General features: G+C 43.5%; 1 protein-coding gene across 3 annotated transcripts; it reads left to right on the top strand.

The window, feature by feature from the left end:
- Window positions 1–239: 239 nt before the first annotated feature.
- Window positions 240–12,755, top strand: LOC112216869 (synaptophysin-like protein 1). 3 transcript variants are annotated; one of them, XM_024377007.2, is made up of 6 exons: window positions 566–679; window positions 1,969–2,346; window positions 2,592–2,710; window positions 6,907–7,111; window positions 11,039–11,230; window positions 11,466–12,755. In XM_024377007.2, the coding sequence occupies exons 2-6, from the start codon at window positions 2,299–2,301 to the stop codon at window positions 11,604–11,606; spliced, it is 705 nt and encodes a 234-aa protein (XP_024232775.1). In that variant the 5' UTR covers window positions 566–679; window positions 1,969–2,298; the 3' UTR covers window positions 11,607–12,755. The 3 variants fall into 3 exon arrangements, with proteins under 3 accessions (XP_024232773.1, XP_024232775.1, XP_042156117.1); XM_024377005.2 differs by lacking the exon at window positions 1,969–2,346 and having other exon boundaries at window positions 240–679; XM_042300183.1 differs by lacking the exons at window positions 566–679; window positions 1,969–2,346 and adding an exon at window positions 2,375–2,487.
- The last annotated feature ends 1,303 nt before the right edge of the window (window positions 12,756–14,058 follow it).

Raw genomic sequence — 14,058 nt, forward strand, 5'->3', positions numbered from 1 at the left:
GAGAGTCATCCAATATGTTGTATTATATATATATATATATTATATATATTACATTTAAAATGTATTTGACCTTGATTTAACAAGGCAAGTCAATTAAGAACAAATTCGTATTTGCAATGACGGCCTTGATTTGCTTTCAGGCCATATGACGAGAGTAGCAGAAACTTGCAACAAGAGAGCGAAGATTTTTCCAAACAGAATTTTTTTACAGTAATTTGCAGGCTTACACAGTGTTTTTTGTGTTAAGAAATTCGAGACGCGCAGTTGAGAGAACCGTTACTTTCCATCATTGGTCTATCAATTGTTTAGCCAATTTAGGATTTTTTAAAATCGACCTAATCCTAGTTGATTCAAGTTGCAACTATCTACCGAGAGAGTAAAAATTAATCTAAAAAGGCAAACTGACCCTTTTTCATAATTTGTTTCTACTCTAGCCTCCGGCATTTGCGTAGGAGGGACAGGGATCACCAAAACAGAGCGCACAAAGCCATTGCGCGCAGTACCACGTCATTCTGTCAAACTTATTGAAACTTGTTTCGTTACTTTCTAGCCACCTATACTTAATTTTCATTCAGATAATATTTAGATAGTTGGGGAGTCGGGGGAGATGATAACAGGATTTCGACTGAACTTGGCGCCTCTCAAGGAACCGCTGGGATTCATCAAATTTATAGAATGGGTAAGTAGGCTACACTGTCCAGAATCTTACTGGAGAAAATATGCAGCTCAACAGTTCTAATAGCCGAGGGATTTTTCACTTTAGTTCGGGGCTGTGGCCTGATAAAATCAAATAGAAAAGACATGTACTGTATATCATGCTTTTTGTTACATTTCAATCGTATTGCATGTTGGAGCAAACCACACAAGCTTTCATCAGTTTTTCATAAACTAATGGGTCACAGTTTTGTTTTGTCAGTCTCTCTTCTCCTGATTCTGCAATGACAAAATAATGATAGCCTACAGTATGACATTCATTCAACTCTCCATTTCAGCAAAGTCTGTTAGAGTAGCGGGCTAGGGGCTGGATCAGTTTGTACTGGCATGGTTTTGAAATGTCCCTGTTCAAAAACCTTTTCCTGCCTTTCAAATGAAAGGCAAGAGGTGTTATACATTAATTCATGTCTCATTAATAATTCACTTAAATGTTACCCAGCATATACAATCATTATCTTGAAGGGAACATGCAGATCTGGGGCCAGGAAGCTCTGTGCCCCTGGCATAATCTGACACCTAGAAGAAAATGAAATTAAAATTGCCCCAATCAAGCTGACAGGTTTTTGCAGAACTTAAAAATCCTTGAGACCATATTGACGCTACTGACTCAATCTAAGGAACATCATAGAAAAATCCTCATCAAAATCTGTCCATTTAACCTCGAGATATCTGGGATGCGTCTCAATCTACTCCATCCGCATCTCCGAATATCGGTCTTCTCACATGTAATGTCTGAACCACCAAACCCGGTGCCAGTTTAAAAAATGAATGGAAGTATGGATGTCATTTTGGGGTTAAAAATGTGTCCAAAAAACATATATTTCCTGTGCTTTCTTAGGCTGTATCTTCTAGATAAAGGACAGATACTTCAAAATCTTATTCTGTTTGATTCATTTTTTTGTCATGAATGTGTTATCAATGCGTTTCTATGGGCCGTAGTGGTAGTGGGCTTAGACTTTTAGAGAGTTAATCAGCACTGAAGTGGTGTGATATCGTTTTTAGGCCAGGGTTACATTCCTTCCACTTTGGAAACCATGTTGTCCTGAAAATCCATGTTTTTGGAGAGAAATCATTAATCAAGTTTAACCGACTTGCCTGCATAACTCGGTCAAAGGAATCCTGTGTAGCCATGCAGGAGGAAATGAGGTTAACAATTCAGCTGTTCTCTCTCTCTCTCTCTCTCTCTCTCTCTCTCTCTCTCTCTCTCTCTCTCTCTCTCGCTCTCTCTCACTGTGCAAATCCTTCAAGATACAGGCTGCAGGCAAGACAGGCAGCAACCAGACAGGCAGCAACACCCCAGTCACCCAAGTCATCTGACCATAGCAGGCTGTTGTCTCTGTCTGTGCATTTGCAGTGCTCACTAGATGTTAATTGCTGTGAAATGGCACAAGTTGCTGCAATGAGGTCGTCAGCCAACAGGAAGTTGCCACACTGTGAAATGAAAACATCTGGAGAAGGGTGAGAAAGAAGGGCCTCTCCGGAAGCAAAATGGAGGCACAGTCACGAAGTAGCATTACGTTTCCCCCTAGACACTGATCTAATAGCCTACATCGAGAGAGAGCGAGAGCATCAACAGAGAACCACATGGATTGCAGCAGAGAGAACGAGAAGAGGATCAAAACAGATCTTTATGTACACCGTTAGATCCTTCTTTCTCTTGGCAAGCTTGCTGTTGGGTGTGATGCTGCATGCAGTCTCTTCAATTCTTTCAGTCCGTTTATCCAAACACCCCCCCTGAGCTGGTCTACTACAGTATCTCACAGTATGTTCAGTGTAAGCAATGTTTCTCCCTTCTCCCTGCTCAGCTAAAACAGTTTACGTGATATCTCTCTCTCTCTCTCTCTCAATCTCTCTCTCTCTTTCTCTGTTTTAAACAGCTGACAGCAATCTTTGCATTTGGGAGCTGTGGGGGGTATTCTGGAAGGACTATCGTGTCACTCTTCTGCAGCGAAGGAAGGAACGAGACACTGAATGCTACTTTTAGCTATCCCTTCAGGTGGGTGTCAGTCAGTTCTCTCTCTGTGTGTTACTGTGTTTGATAACCCACACAACTATTAGACCCAACTGCAAAAAAGACCCCTTTTGAAATATTTGAAATGCCTTGATGTGTTATCAGATATCCTGATGGAACTAGGAAGGAAGTTGTTGTATAGATATCATCTGTAGAAGGATGTTCGTGGTGGAGGAAACAACTTGACCCCATGACCTCAACTGATTATTTCCTCCATTAATCTGGATGAGTGTTTTCGTGTGCAGTGTAATGACTGGGGTTTATTCCAGGTGTAGTATGACACAAACAGGAAGTGACCTGTACAGTGAAGATGTATCAGGTTCAAATAGATGACACAATGAATAGTTTTTAATTGTCAATCAGGATGATTAGCAGCTGAAATGTTGACAATAAAAGTCTCCATTCTTTCCTCTTGCTATTGTCATTCTATATCCCCTGGGTATAAGTACACTGAACAAAAATATAAATGCAACATGGGGGGAGTATTGGTCCCATGTTTCATGACCTGAAATAAAAGATCCCAGAAATGTTCAGATATGCACAAAAAGCTTATTTCTCTAAAATGTTGTGCACAACTTTGTTTACATCCTTGTTAGTGAGCATTTATCCTTTTCCAAGATAATCCATCCTCCTGACAGTTGTTGCATATCAAGAAGCTGATTAAATATAATGATAATTACACAGGTGCACCTTCTGCCAAGGACAATAAAAGGCCACTTTAAAATGTGCAGTTTTGTCACACAACAAAGTGGCACAGATGCCTCAAGTTTTGAGGGAGCGTGCAAATGGCATGCTGACTGCAGGAATGTGGGAGGGTTTTGAATGTGGGAGAGTTTTGAGGGAGCTTCTTGTTTTAGTTTCTGTCTGTAGGCAGGGATCAACAAAATGGAGTCGTGGTCAGCTTTTCCGAAAGGGGGGCGGGGCAGGGCCTTATATGCGTCGCGGAAGTTAGAGTAACAATGATCCAGGGTCTTTCCACCCCTGGTTGCGCAATCGATATGCTGATAAAATTTAGGGAGTCTTGTTTTCAGATTAGCCTTGTTAAAATCCCCAGCTACAATGAATGCAGCCTCCGGATAAATCGTTTCCAGTTTGCAGAGAGTTAAATAAAGTTCGTTCAGAGCCATCGATGTGTCTGCTTGGGGGGGGATATATACGGCTGTGATTATAATCGAAGAGAATTCTCTTGGTAGATAATGCGGTCTACAAGAAGCTCCCACGCTGAGGTCTGTCCAACGCTGGTCCGACCAAGCTGACTCCACACTCCAAGACTGCTTCCATCACGTGGACTGGGAGATGTTTCGTATTGCGTCAGACAACAACATTGACGAATACGCTGATTCGGTGAGCGAGTTCATTAGAACGTGCGTTGAAGATGTCGTTCCCATAGCAACGATTAAAACATTCCCTAACCAGAAACCGTGGATTGATGGCAGCATTCGTGTGGAACTGAAGGCGCGAACCACTGCTTTTAATCAGGGCAAGGTGTCTGGTGACATGACTGAATACAAACAGTGCAGCTATTCCCTCCGCAAGGCTATCAAACAAGCTAAGCGCCAGTACAGAGACAAAGTAGAATCTCAATTCAACGGCTCAGACACAAGAGGCATGTGGCAGGGTCTACAGTCAATCACGGACTACAGGAAGAAACTCAGCCCAGTCACGGACCAGGATGTCTTGCTCCCAGGCAGACTAAATAACTTTTTTGCCCGCTTTGAGGACAATACAGTGCCACTGACACGGCCTGCAACGAAAACATGCGGTCTCTCCTTCACTGCAGCCGAAGTGAGTAAGACATTTAGACGTGTTAACCCTCGCAAGGCTGCAGGCCCAGATGGCATCCCCAGCCGCGCCCTCAGAGCATGCGCAGACCAGCTGGCCGGTGTGTTTACGGACATATTCAATCAATCCCTATACCAGTCTGCTGTTCCCACATGCTTCAAGAGGGCCACCATTGTTCCTGTTCCCAAGAAAGCTAAGGTAACTGAGCTAAACGACTACCGCCCCGTAGCACTCACATCCGTCATCATGAAGTGCTTTGAGAGACTAGTCAAGGACCATATCACCTCCACCCTACCTGACACCCTTGACCCACTCCAATTAGCTTACCGCCCAAATAGGTCCACAGACGATGCAATCTCAACCACACTGCACACTGCCCTAACCCATCTGGACAAGAGGAATACCTATGTGAGAATGCTGTTCATCGACTACAGCTCGGCATTCAACACCATAGTACCCTCCAAGCTCGTCATCAAGCTCGAGACCCTGGGTCTCGACCCCGCCCTGTGCAACTGGGTCCTGGACTTCCTGACGGGCCCCCCAGGTGGTGAGGGTAGGCAACAACATCTCCTCCCCGCTGATCCTCAACACTGGGGCCCCACAAGGGTGCGTTCTGAGCCCTCTCCTGTACTCCCTGTTCACCCACGACTGCGTGGCCACGCACGCCTCCAACTCAATCATCAAGTTTGCGGACTCGTAGGCTTGATTACCAATAACGACGAGATGGCCTACAGGGAGGAGGTGAGGGCCTGGAGTGTGGTGTCAGGAAAATAACCTCACACTCAACGTCAACAAAACTAAGGAGATGATTGTGGACTTCATGAAACAGCAGAGGGAACACCCCCATCCACATCGATGGAACAGTAGTGGAGAGGGTAGCAAGTTTTAAGTTCCTCGGCATACACATCACAGACAAACTGAATTGGTCCACTCACACAGACAGCATCGTGAGGAAGGCGCAGCAGCGCCTCTTCAACCTCAGGAGGCTGAAGAAATTCGGCTTGTCACCAAAAGCACTCACAAACTTCTACAGATGCACAATCGAGAGCATCCTGGCGGGCTGTATCACCGCCTGGTATGGCAACTGCACCGCCCTCAACCGTAAGGCTCTCCAGCGGGTAGTGAGGTCTGCACAACGCATCACCGGGGGCAAACTACCTGCCCTCCAGGACACCTACACCACCCGATGCTACAGGAAGGCCATAAAGATCATCAAGGACATCAACCACCCGAGCCACTGCCTGTTCACCCCGCTGTCATCCAGAAGGCGAGGTCAGTACAGGTGCATCAAAGCTGGGACCGAGAGACTGAAAAACAGCTTCTATCTCAAGGCCATCAGACTGTTAAACAGCCACCACTAACATTGACTACTGACTGTCAATGACACTGACTCTACTCCAGCCACTTTAATCATGGGAATTGATGGGAAATGATGTAAATATATCACTAGCCACTTTAAACAATGATACCTTATATAATGTTACTTACCCTACATTATTCATCTCATATGCATACGTAGATACTGTACTCTATATCATCGACTGCATCCTTATGTAATACATGTATCACTAGCCACTTTAACTACGCCACTTGGTTTACATACTCATCTCATATGTATATACTGTACTCGATATCATCTACTGTATCTTGCCTATGCTGCTCTGTACCATCACTCATTCATATATCCTTATGTACATATTCTTTATCCCCTTACACTGTGTATAAGACAGTAGTTTTTTTGGAATTGTTAGTTAGATTACTTGTTCGTTATTACTGCATTGTCGGAACTAGAAGCACAAGCATTTCGCTACACTCGCATTAACATCTGCTAGCCATGTGTATGTGACAAATAAAATTTGATTTGATTTGATTTGACAAGCTGAAAATGTCCCAGTTCTTCCATGGCCTGCATACTCACCAGACATGTCACCCATTGAGCATGTTTGGGATGCTCTGGATCGACGTGTACGACAGCGCATTCCAGTTTCTGCCAATATCCAGCAACTCCGCTGGATATTGGGACAACATTCCATAATCAACAGCCTGCAAAGGAGATGTGTTGCGCTGCATGAGACAAATGGTGGTCACACCAGATAGTGACTGGTTTTTTCTGATCCACGCCCCTAACTTTTTTTCAAAGGTATCTGGGACCAATAGATGTATATCTGTATTCTCAGTCATGTGAAATCCATAGATTAGTGCCTAATGAATTTATTTAAACTTACTGATTTTCTTATGAACTGTAACTCAGTAAAATCTTTGAAATTGCTGCATGTTGCGTTTATATTTTTGTTCAGTATATTTAGTGTGACATTGATCTCTTACAGAAATACTCTGGATAACTCTGCTATATCACGTAGAGATGTACACTGAAGTGTTAAGTTGCGTTGTGTCCCCAGGTTAAACCTGGTTGCTCTAGTGGAGAGCAACACCACTCTGTGTAACCACTCTGTGCCCGTCACCCACCTGGTGGGAGACTCCGCCTCCTCGGCCCAGTTCTTTGTGGGCGTGGCCATCATCTGCTTCCTGTACTCTATAGTGGCGTTGCTCGTCTACCTGGGCTACATGCACGTGTACAAGGACTCTGACTTCGGCCCTATGTTTGTGAGTATTGGGAAAGTAAAGGGACAAAACCTAGATTGAGATTCTCATACGTGACTTGAAATGAATATGATTGATATGATTTGATTTTGATTGATGTTATTTATGTAAGTGTCATACACCTACTCTTGCCCAGCCCACATGGGCTTACAAGACATTACTATACAGAGTACCATTTTCCTTGTACTCAAATCAAAAGAATATTTAACAAATTATACGCATACAATAATCATAGCAAGTACAGCTACCATCCAGCCACACTACACAAACAGTACACTACACAAACAGTACATTTCTCCTTCTCCTCTAGGCATTGTGAACAAACTTTTCAATCTCAAACACATCCTGTTTGAAACTAAATTTAAGCCTCTGCTTGTCTGTCTCGTAACCAGAATACTTCACGGTTATCACCAAAAATGTTACAAAAAAGAATGTCTCAGAACATCTGAGATGAATATACAGAGGGCAATAAAACACAACCTGGATTTTGTTTTAGATTTCCCCAAGATCACACATTTAGGCAAGATCTGTTAGATCTACCCATCTCTATAGCCAGAGGGAGGGGGCTGGAACTGACCTTTGGCTTTTTGTTAGATTCAGGTAGACATACGGTTCAAGGGTGTAGTTCTCTTTGATGAGAGTTGACATTCTAAGCAGGGGTTTGAACAAAAAATATTTTTCCAATCGTTTCGTTCTGAACAGAACCATTAAAAAAAAAAAAATCCGTTCCACTGTTCCAACAAAATAAAGTTCTAAACCGGTTCGAACACCCAAAAAAGTTAGGGTTTGTATAGTTTTTTCACATTTCTTTTTAAACCTCTGAAATCATTTTTTAATATATATTTAGCTTGACATTAAATGACTTCACCAATAGATAGAGCAGCTTGATATGGAGCAGGCATCTACAATATGTACATGCATTGGACAGACAAGTAGGGTGTAATATGCGACTGAAACTTTACCCGTGAGAAGAGCGCTGGCCATAAAGCGCTGGGCATCTTGTTGTTACGACATGTATAATCTGAATTAGGCTCACAGAATTATACCTAGGAGGAGTGACATCTATGAAGGAACTTTGAATGAACTTCAGAGAGTTGGCTTAACTAACGTTGGACTAACGTTGGACCAGAGCTAGCACTTGACCATGACTCTCAGTTCCAATACATTACCCATAATGCCGCCTAGAGTTTTCGAGAGCTAGATAAGTTTGTGTAGCGGCACAAGAACAGATCTTACATTTTTTTTGTTAATTAATCCAATGTGAAACGTGATAACTATAGTATCCTTAACTAGCATTGAAAATTAAAAATCTCTCTCCCTAATTTCTGAAACACTCATGTAACGTCAGTAGCTACAGTAGACTATGTTTTGAAGCGAGGGAAGGGGCAGTTAGCCGACACACACACACACACACACACACACACACACACACACACACACACACACACACACACACACACACACACACACACACACACACACACACACACACACACACACACACACACACACAGGCAAAGATTTTCAGCTGGCAGGCAGGTAGACACTGAATTTCTGAGTGACAGAGTGAGGGCTTTGCATAGGCACTTTGTTGTGATGTTTGTGGAACTGAAAAAAAATGCCCAGAACATTATTAACTGGTTCCCATGCTTTTAAAATAACAGTTCTGTTCCGGAACCGTATTAGATGACCTTCGTTCTCGGTTCTGGTTCTGTTCCTTGAAAAATGTCATTATTTTACCATTTTGGGTTCTGTTCCTTGAACCGGTTCCAACCCCTGGTTCTAAGTTTAGGTTTAAACCAAATATCAGCTGTCCATTTTTCCAAGTGTATCAGTTTGTCCTTGATTTGGTTGATTCGACATGGTAATTTGTTCCTGAATATATACTGCTAATCAGTTTTGAATAACAGAAGTCTCCCATTGACATCAATAAAATGTGTTTGTATGTCCTGACTTCTGTTTTTTTAATGTCTGATGTATGTAAACTCAGCAAAAAAAGAAATATCCCTTTTTCAGGACCCTGTCTTTCAAACATAATTCATAAAAATCTAAATAACTGATCTTCATTGTAAAGTGTTTAAACACTGTTTCCCATGCTTGTTAAATGAACCATAAGCAATTAATGAACATGCACCTGTGGAACAGTCATTAAGACACTAACAGCTTACAGACAGTAGGCAATTAAGGTCACTGTTATGAAAAGTTAGGACACTAAAGAGGCCTTTCTACTGACTCTGATAAACACCAAAAGAAAGATGCCCAAGGTCCCTGCTCATCTGCGTGAATGTGTCTTAGGCATGCTGCAAGGAGGCATGAGGACTGCAGATGTGGCCAGGGCAATAAATTGCAATGTCCGTACTGTGAGACGCGTAAGACAGCGCTACAGGGAGACAGGAAGGACAGCTGATCGGCCTCGCAGTGGCAGACCACGTGTAACAACACCTGCACAGGATCGGTACATCCGAACATCACACCTGCGGGACAGGTACAGGATGGCAACAACAACTGCCCGAGTTACACCAGGAACGCACAAAACCTCAGTGCTCAGACTGTCCGCAATAGGCTGGGAGAGGCTGGACTGGGGGCTTGTAGACCTGTTGTAAGGCAGGTCCTCACCAGACATCACAGGCAACAATGTCGCTTAATGGGCATAAACCCTCTGTCGCTGGACCAGATAGGACTGGCAAAAAGTGCTCTTCACTGACGAGTCGCAGTTTTGTCTCACCAGGGGTGGTGGTCAGATTTGTGTTTATCGTCGAAGGAATGAGCGTTACACCAAAGCCTGTACTCTGGAGTGGGATCATTTGGAGGTGGAGGGTCCATCATGGTCTGGGGCGGTGTGTCACAGCATCATCAGACTGAGCTTGTTGTCATTGCAGGCAATCTCAACGCTGTGCGTTACAGGGAAGACATCCTCCTCCCTCATGTGGTACCCTTCCTGCAGGCTCATCCTGACATGACCCTCCAGCATGACAATGCCACCAGCCATACTGCTCATTCTGTGAGTGATTTCCTACAAGACAGGAATGTCAGTGTTCTGCCATGGCTAGCGAAGAGCCCGGATCTCAATCCCTTTGAGCACGCCTGGGACCTGTTGGATCGGAGGGTGAGGGCTAGGGCCATTCCCCCCAGAAATTTCCGGGAACTTGCAGGTGCCTTGGTGGAAGAGTGAGGTAACATCTCACAGCAAGAACTGGCAAATCTGGTGCAGTCCATAAGGAGGAGATGCACTGCAGTACATAATGAAGCTGGTGGCCACACCAGATACTGACTGTTACTTTTGATTTTGACCCCCCCTTTGTTTAGGAACACATTATTAAATTTCTGTTAGTCACATGTGTCAGGATAGCTAGGATTGGTGGGTGTGGGGTCAAGCACAGAGAGCAACGTTCCAAAGGAGAATGTTTATTCCAAATATGGGTCAAGCCAAAAACAACAGGCACACATGACCACAAAAACAGGAACGAAAACAAACCGTAAGCCATAAAACACGAACCTCCACTGACAGCAAAATAAACAAGCTGCCCCAAAAGCAGACCTGAAGGCTTAAATCGCCCTGAAACGGTTAACAAGAAACAGGTGAAAACAATCCAGACAAAACCAACAGAAAAGGGAAAAAGAATCTGTGGCAGCTAGTAGACCGGTGACGACGACCGCCGAGCGGTGTTTTAAGCCAATTTAGTTATTCATGCACATCTTCCAGTAGGATGTGAACAATTAATTTGGCGTGGTCCCACAACTGTTTATTCTGTCTTGATAACTCCTTTTGGTCATTGTCACGCCAAGCAAGGCATCACAAACAGATCAGGGATCAGGCTACAATTGAATGTACTCCCTTGTCCATTTTAAACCATGCTGAAGCAAAGTGGTTCCAACGGGGACAAAGTAAGGGATGATGACTTGGGTTTCCTCTTCCCTCTCTCCCCCCAGGATTTTGGTCTGACGGCAGCGATTGCCTTCCTGTGGCTAGTGTGTTCCTCAGCATGGGCCAAGGGGCTGCAGAACGTGAAGGATGCCACCGGGACGGCGGACATCACCTCCACACTGGCACTCTGCAAGGAGAGCGACGTGTCCTGCGAGGTCACTGATTTCGCCAACATGCGCACCCTCAATGTCTCTGTGGTGAGTAACTCGACCGTTTCAAAAAAAAAATCTTCTTATAGACGATGCTTGTTCATCAGAATGTATCAAGTTCACATTCACTTGAATTGCATGATACGCACATAGATTTAAAAAGAGGTGAAATGTAACAGTTTTTCTGCGCATCCAACAGAAATACTGTGTTTGCCATGCTCACTTCTGTTTGACCACTCTTGGTCTCACTCTGACTAAAGCAATCTCTGCCTATCTCCTCTAGGTGTTTGGGTACCTGAATCTGATCGTGTGGGCTGGGAACGCCTGGATTGTGTACAAGGAGACCCGCTGCCACTCTCAGAAGTACACTGCACGGCAGGGGGCTGGGGCCGGGCGTGGTCAACAAGTCCCTGCTGCTATCTAATACTCTACTCCACTTCCAATGGCCAAAATAGCCCCTACACACCCGTAGATCTGAGAGGATTGGATAGATACACTATAAGTTTTATGGTAATAGGCAGCTTCATCTTGCCTGCTGATTGTCTGGGTGGAAACGGCCATATTTTTACTGTGCCTTAGTTATCAATATCTATGCTTTGTCGAATATATCTGTGCCTTCAATACCTGTCCCAATTTTGGGCCATGCCTTTCTGTGCCTTAGCATGCTAATGCTTTCTCTCCTGGTGCCTTCTTTAACTTCTAAACCGGTGCCTTCTCTTACCAGTAAACCCCACGAACCCCTGGTATTTTCCCCTAAGCTGTGGTACAGACTCATTGACAGCATTTGTGCACTTTGACCGGCAACTACAGTGTCTTTGTTCTGGGCATTTCTACCAAACCCTAACCTGGGATAATTCAGATTCTTAAACAATGTGTCCTTTCACCTCATGGCCTTGAAGGAATCCTGATCTGTCCTCACTTGCCTCTTTTTGCCAAGTGTGGCAGTCTTGCCCCAACCTGGGCTCGAACCAGGGACCCTCTGAACACATCAACAACTGCCTCCCACGAAGCATCATTATCTATCGCTCCACAGCTACTTCAAGGTCCCAGAGCGAGTGACGTCACCAGTTGAAACTCTACTAGCGCGCACCACTAACTAGCTAGCCATTTCACACCGTTTACACAAGGATGCATCTGTCTCTGACTGTACCACTGGCCATATGCTTTCTTAAATTTTATATATATATACATTTGAATGTTTGTTTCACTTGAAAATACTTGATCTTGTATCTTTCAATACCATCTTCTGTTGCGAAGACTGATTTTTTAAAATGATGTTCTTTCGTCTGCCATGGTTTCTGATCTATTTTCTGTTATTACCTTTGATCTAATAAAAGTGTAACTTGAAGTGCTTGTGTATGGAAGACCAATGTTGAGTGTGTGCATGTGTGTTTGTAATGTCTGGTATCCTGGTTATGCCTCTGTCTTCCTCTTGTAGTCATCAGACCAACTTTAGCTTCATGGAGGATCTGTATGTATCTGCCCTGTTGTGGAGAGAGACGGAGCTGTCCTTTCCACAACATGCGAATTATGAATGTCTACTTTCTTTTGGAATAAAAAACAATGCATTTCCTACATTCTCTCTTTTTGTATAAAGGTAGAATGGGTCTCTCTCTCTCTCTTTGGTAATATTTACTTATTTTACAAGCCATCCTGGGGAGGTTGCGGGAGATTTCTGACCCCAAAGACATAAGGCAGCTTTTGTTTCATGGTCTGTCTAGTGACCTCACTGTTTACCGTTTGTCTGAAGAACAAACATGATATTATCTGGTAACGCTGCTCTGGTGTGTCTGAGCTGATCACTGGCATCCTTAATGCATCATTCCTCCCTTCCTTTAAGTGCTCATCTGACATGACTGGATAATTTAAATCTATGTGATCATTGCTTAGACCTACCAGACTGTCTTTGAGAGTTACAATTACTTCCTGGAAGGGGAGGATGAAATGATGCAATATTATAGTAGCCTATTGGAACATGGCTCAAGTATTCCTCCCAGTGATGTCCTGCAGCTAGAGAACCACTGTTACATGCTCAGTCATGTGGTCTGTGGTAGTCCAAACTGACACGTGCTGAAGTCATGCGGCCCTATTGGCTTTGGTTCCTGTTCAACACCAGCCTACTATCACTTACCTATAACTAATGTTATAACACAGTCTGCAGCTATAACACAAGTTTGACCACTCATCCACACATTTTTCCATACATTTCTCCAACAATCACTTGTTGAATGATGTATGGGTACTGACTGTATGGATATTTTCACAAACATCGACATCACCACACCAATGAGCCAATGTTGTAGGCCACTGTCTGTCCATCATTGAGTAGAGACGCAATTTTCAATTCCAACCACAAGAGGTCAATGCTGAGTCATATTTTGTTGTTGCGCTGAAGAGCTCTTGGAACAATGTATAGGATTCCTATGGCAAATTTGTGATCAGCAAACGTGATATTTTATATAATAATGTGTATGGGCAGCAAAAGGTATTTTGTTTGTGTAGTGCAAAAGTGTACAATATTCTTGTCTGTAGTCAAAGTATTATTGACCGACTAGGATAATAGCTGCTTCACAACGACTGCACGTTGTTGTACTGTATTACACTGTAATATTGCTCATATATTGGTCAAATGTGCTGTACTTTGGCTATTGCCAGCCTAAAATATTCCACTGTTACTGAAACATTAACTAAAACATATTGAATATGTAAGACATCGGAATATATTTCAGCAAATCAACAATGGGTGAAATGCAATTTTGAGAAAAACAACAACACACGTGTCATTTATGTATCAGAAAAACAAACGTTTGAACTTCAGAGGCCCACACACCCCTTTGCAACCTTTCAACTCCTTGCCGCCAGAGGCCGAGCGAAGA

Source organism: Oncorhynchus tshawytscha, linkage group LG17 (assembly GCF_018296145.1).
Source record: "Oncorhynchus tshawytscha isolate Ot180627B linkage group LG17, Otsh_v2.0, whole genome shotgun sequence".
NCBI lineage: Eukaryota > Metazoa > Chordata > Actinopteri > Salmoniformes > Salmonidae > Oncorhynchus > Oncorhynchus tshawytscha.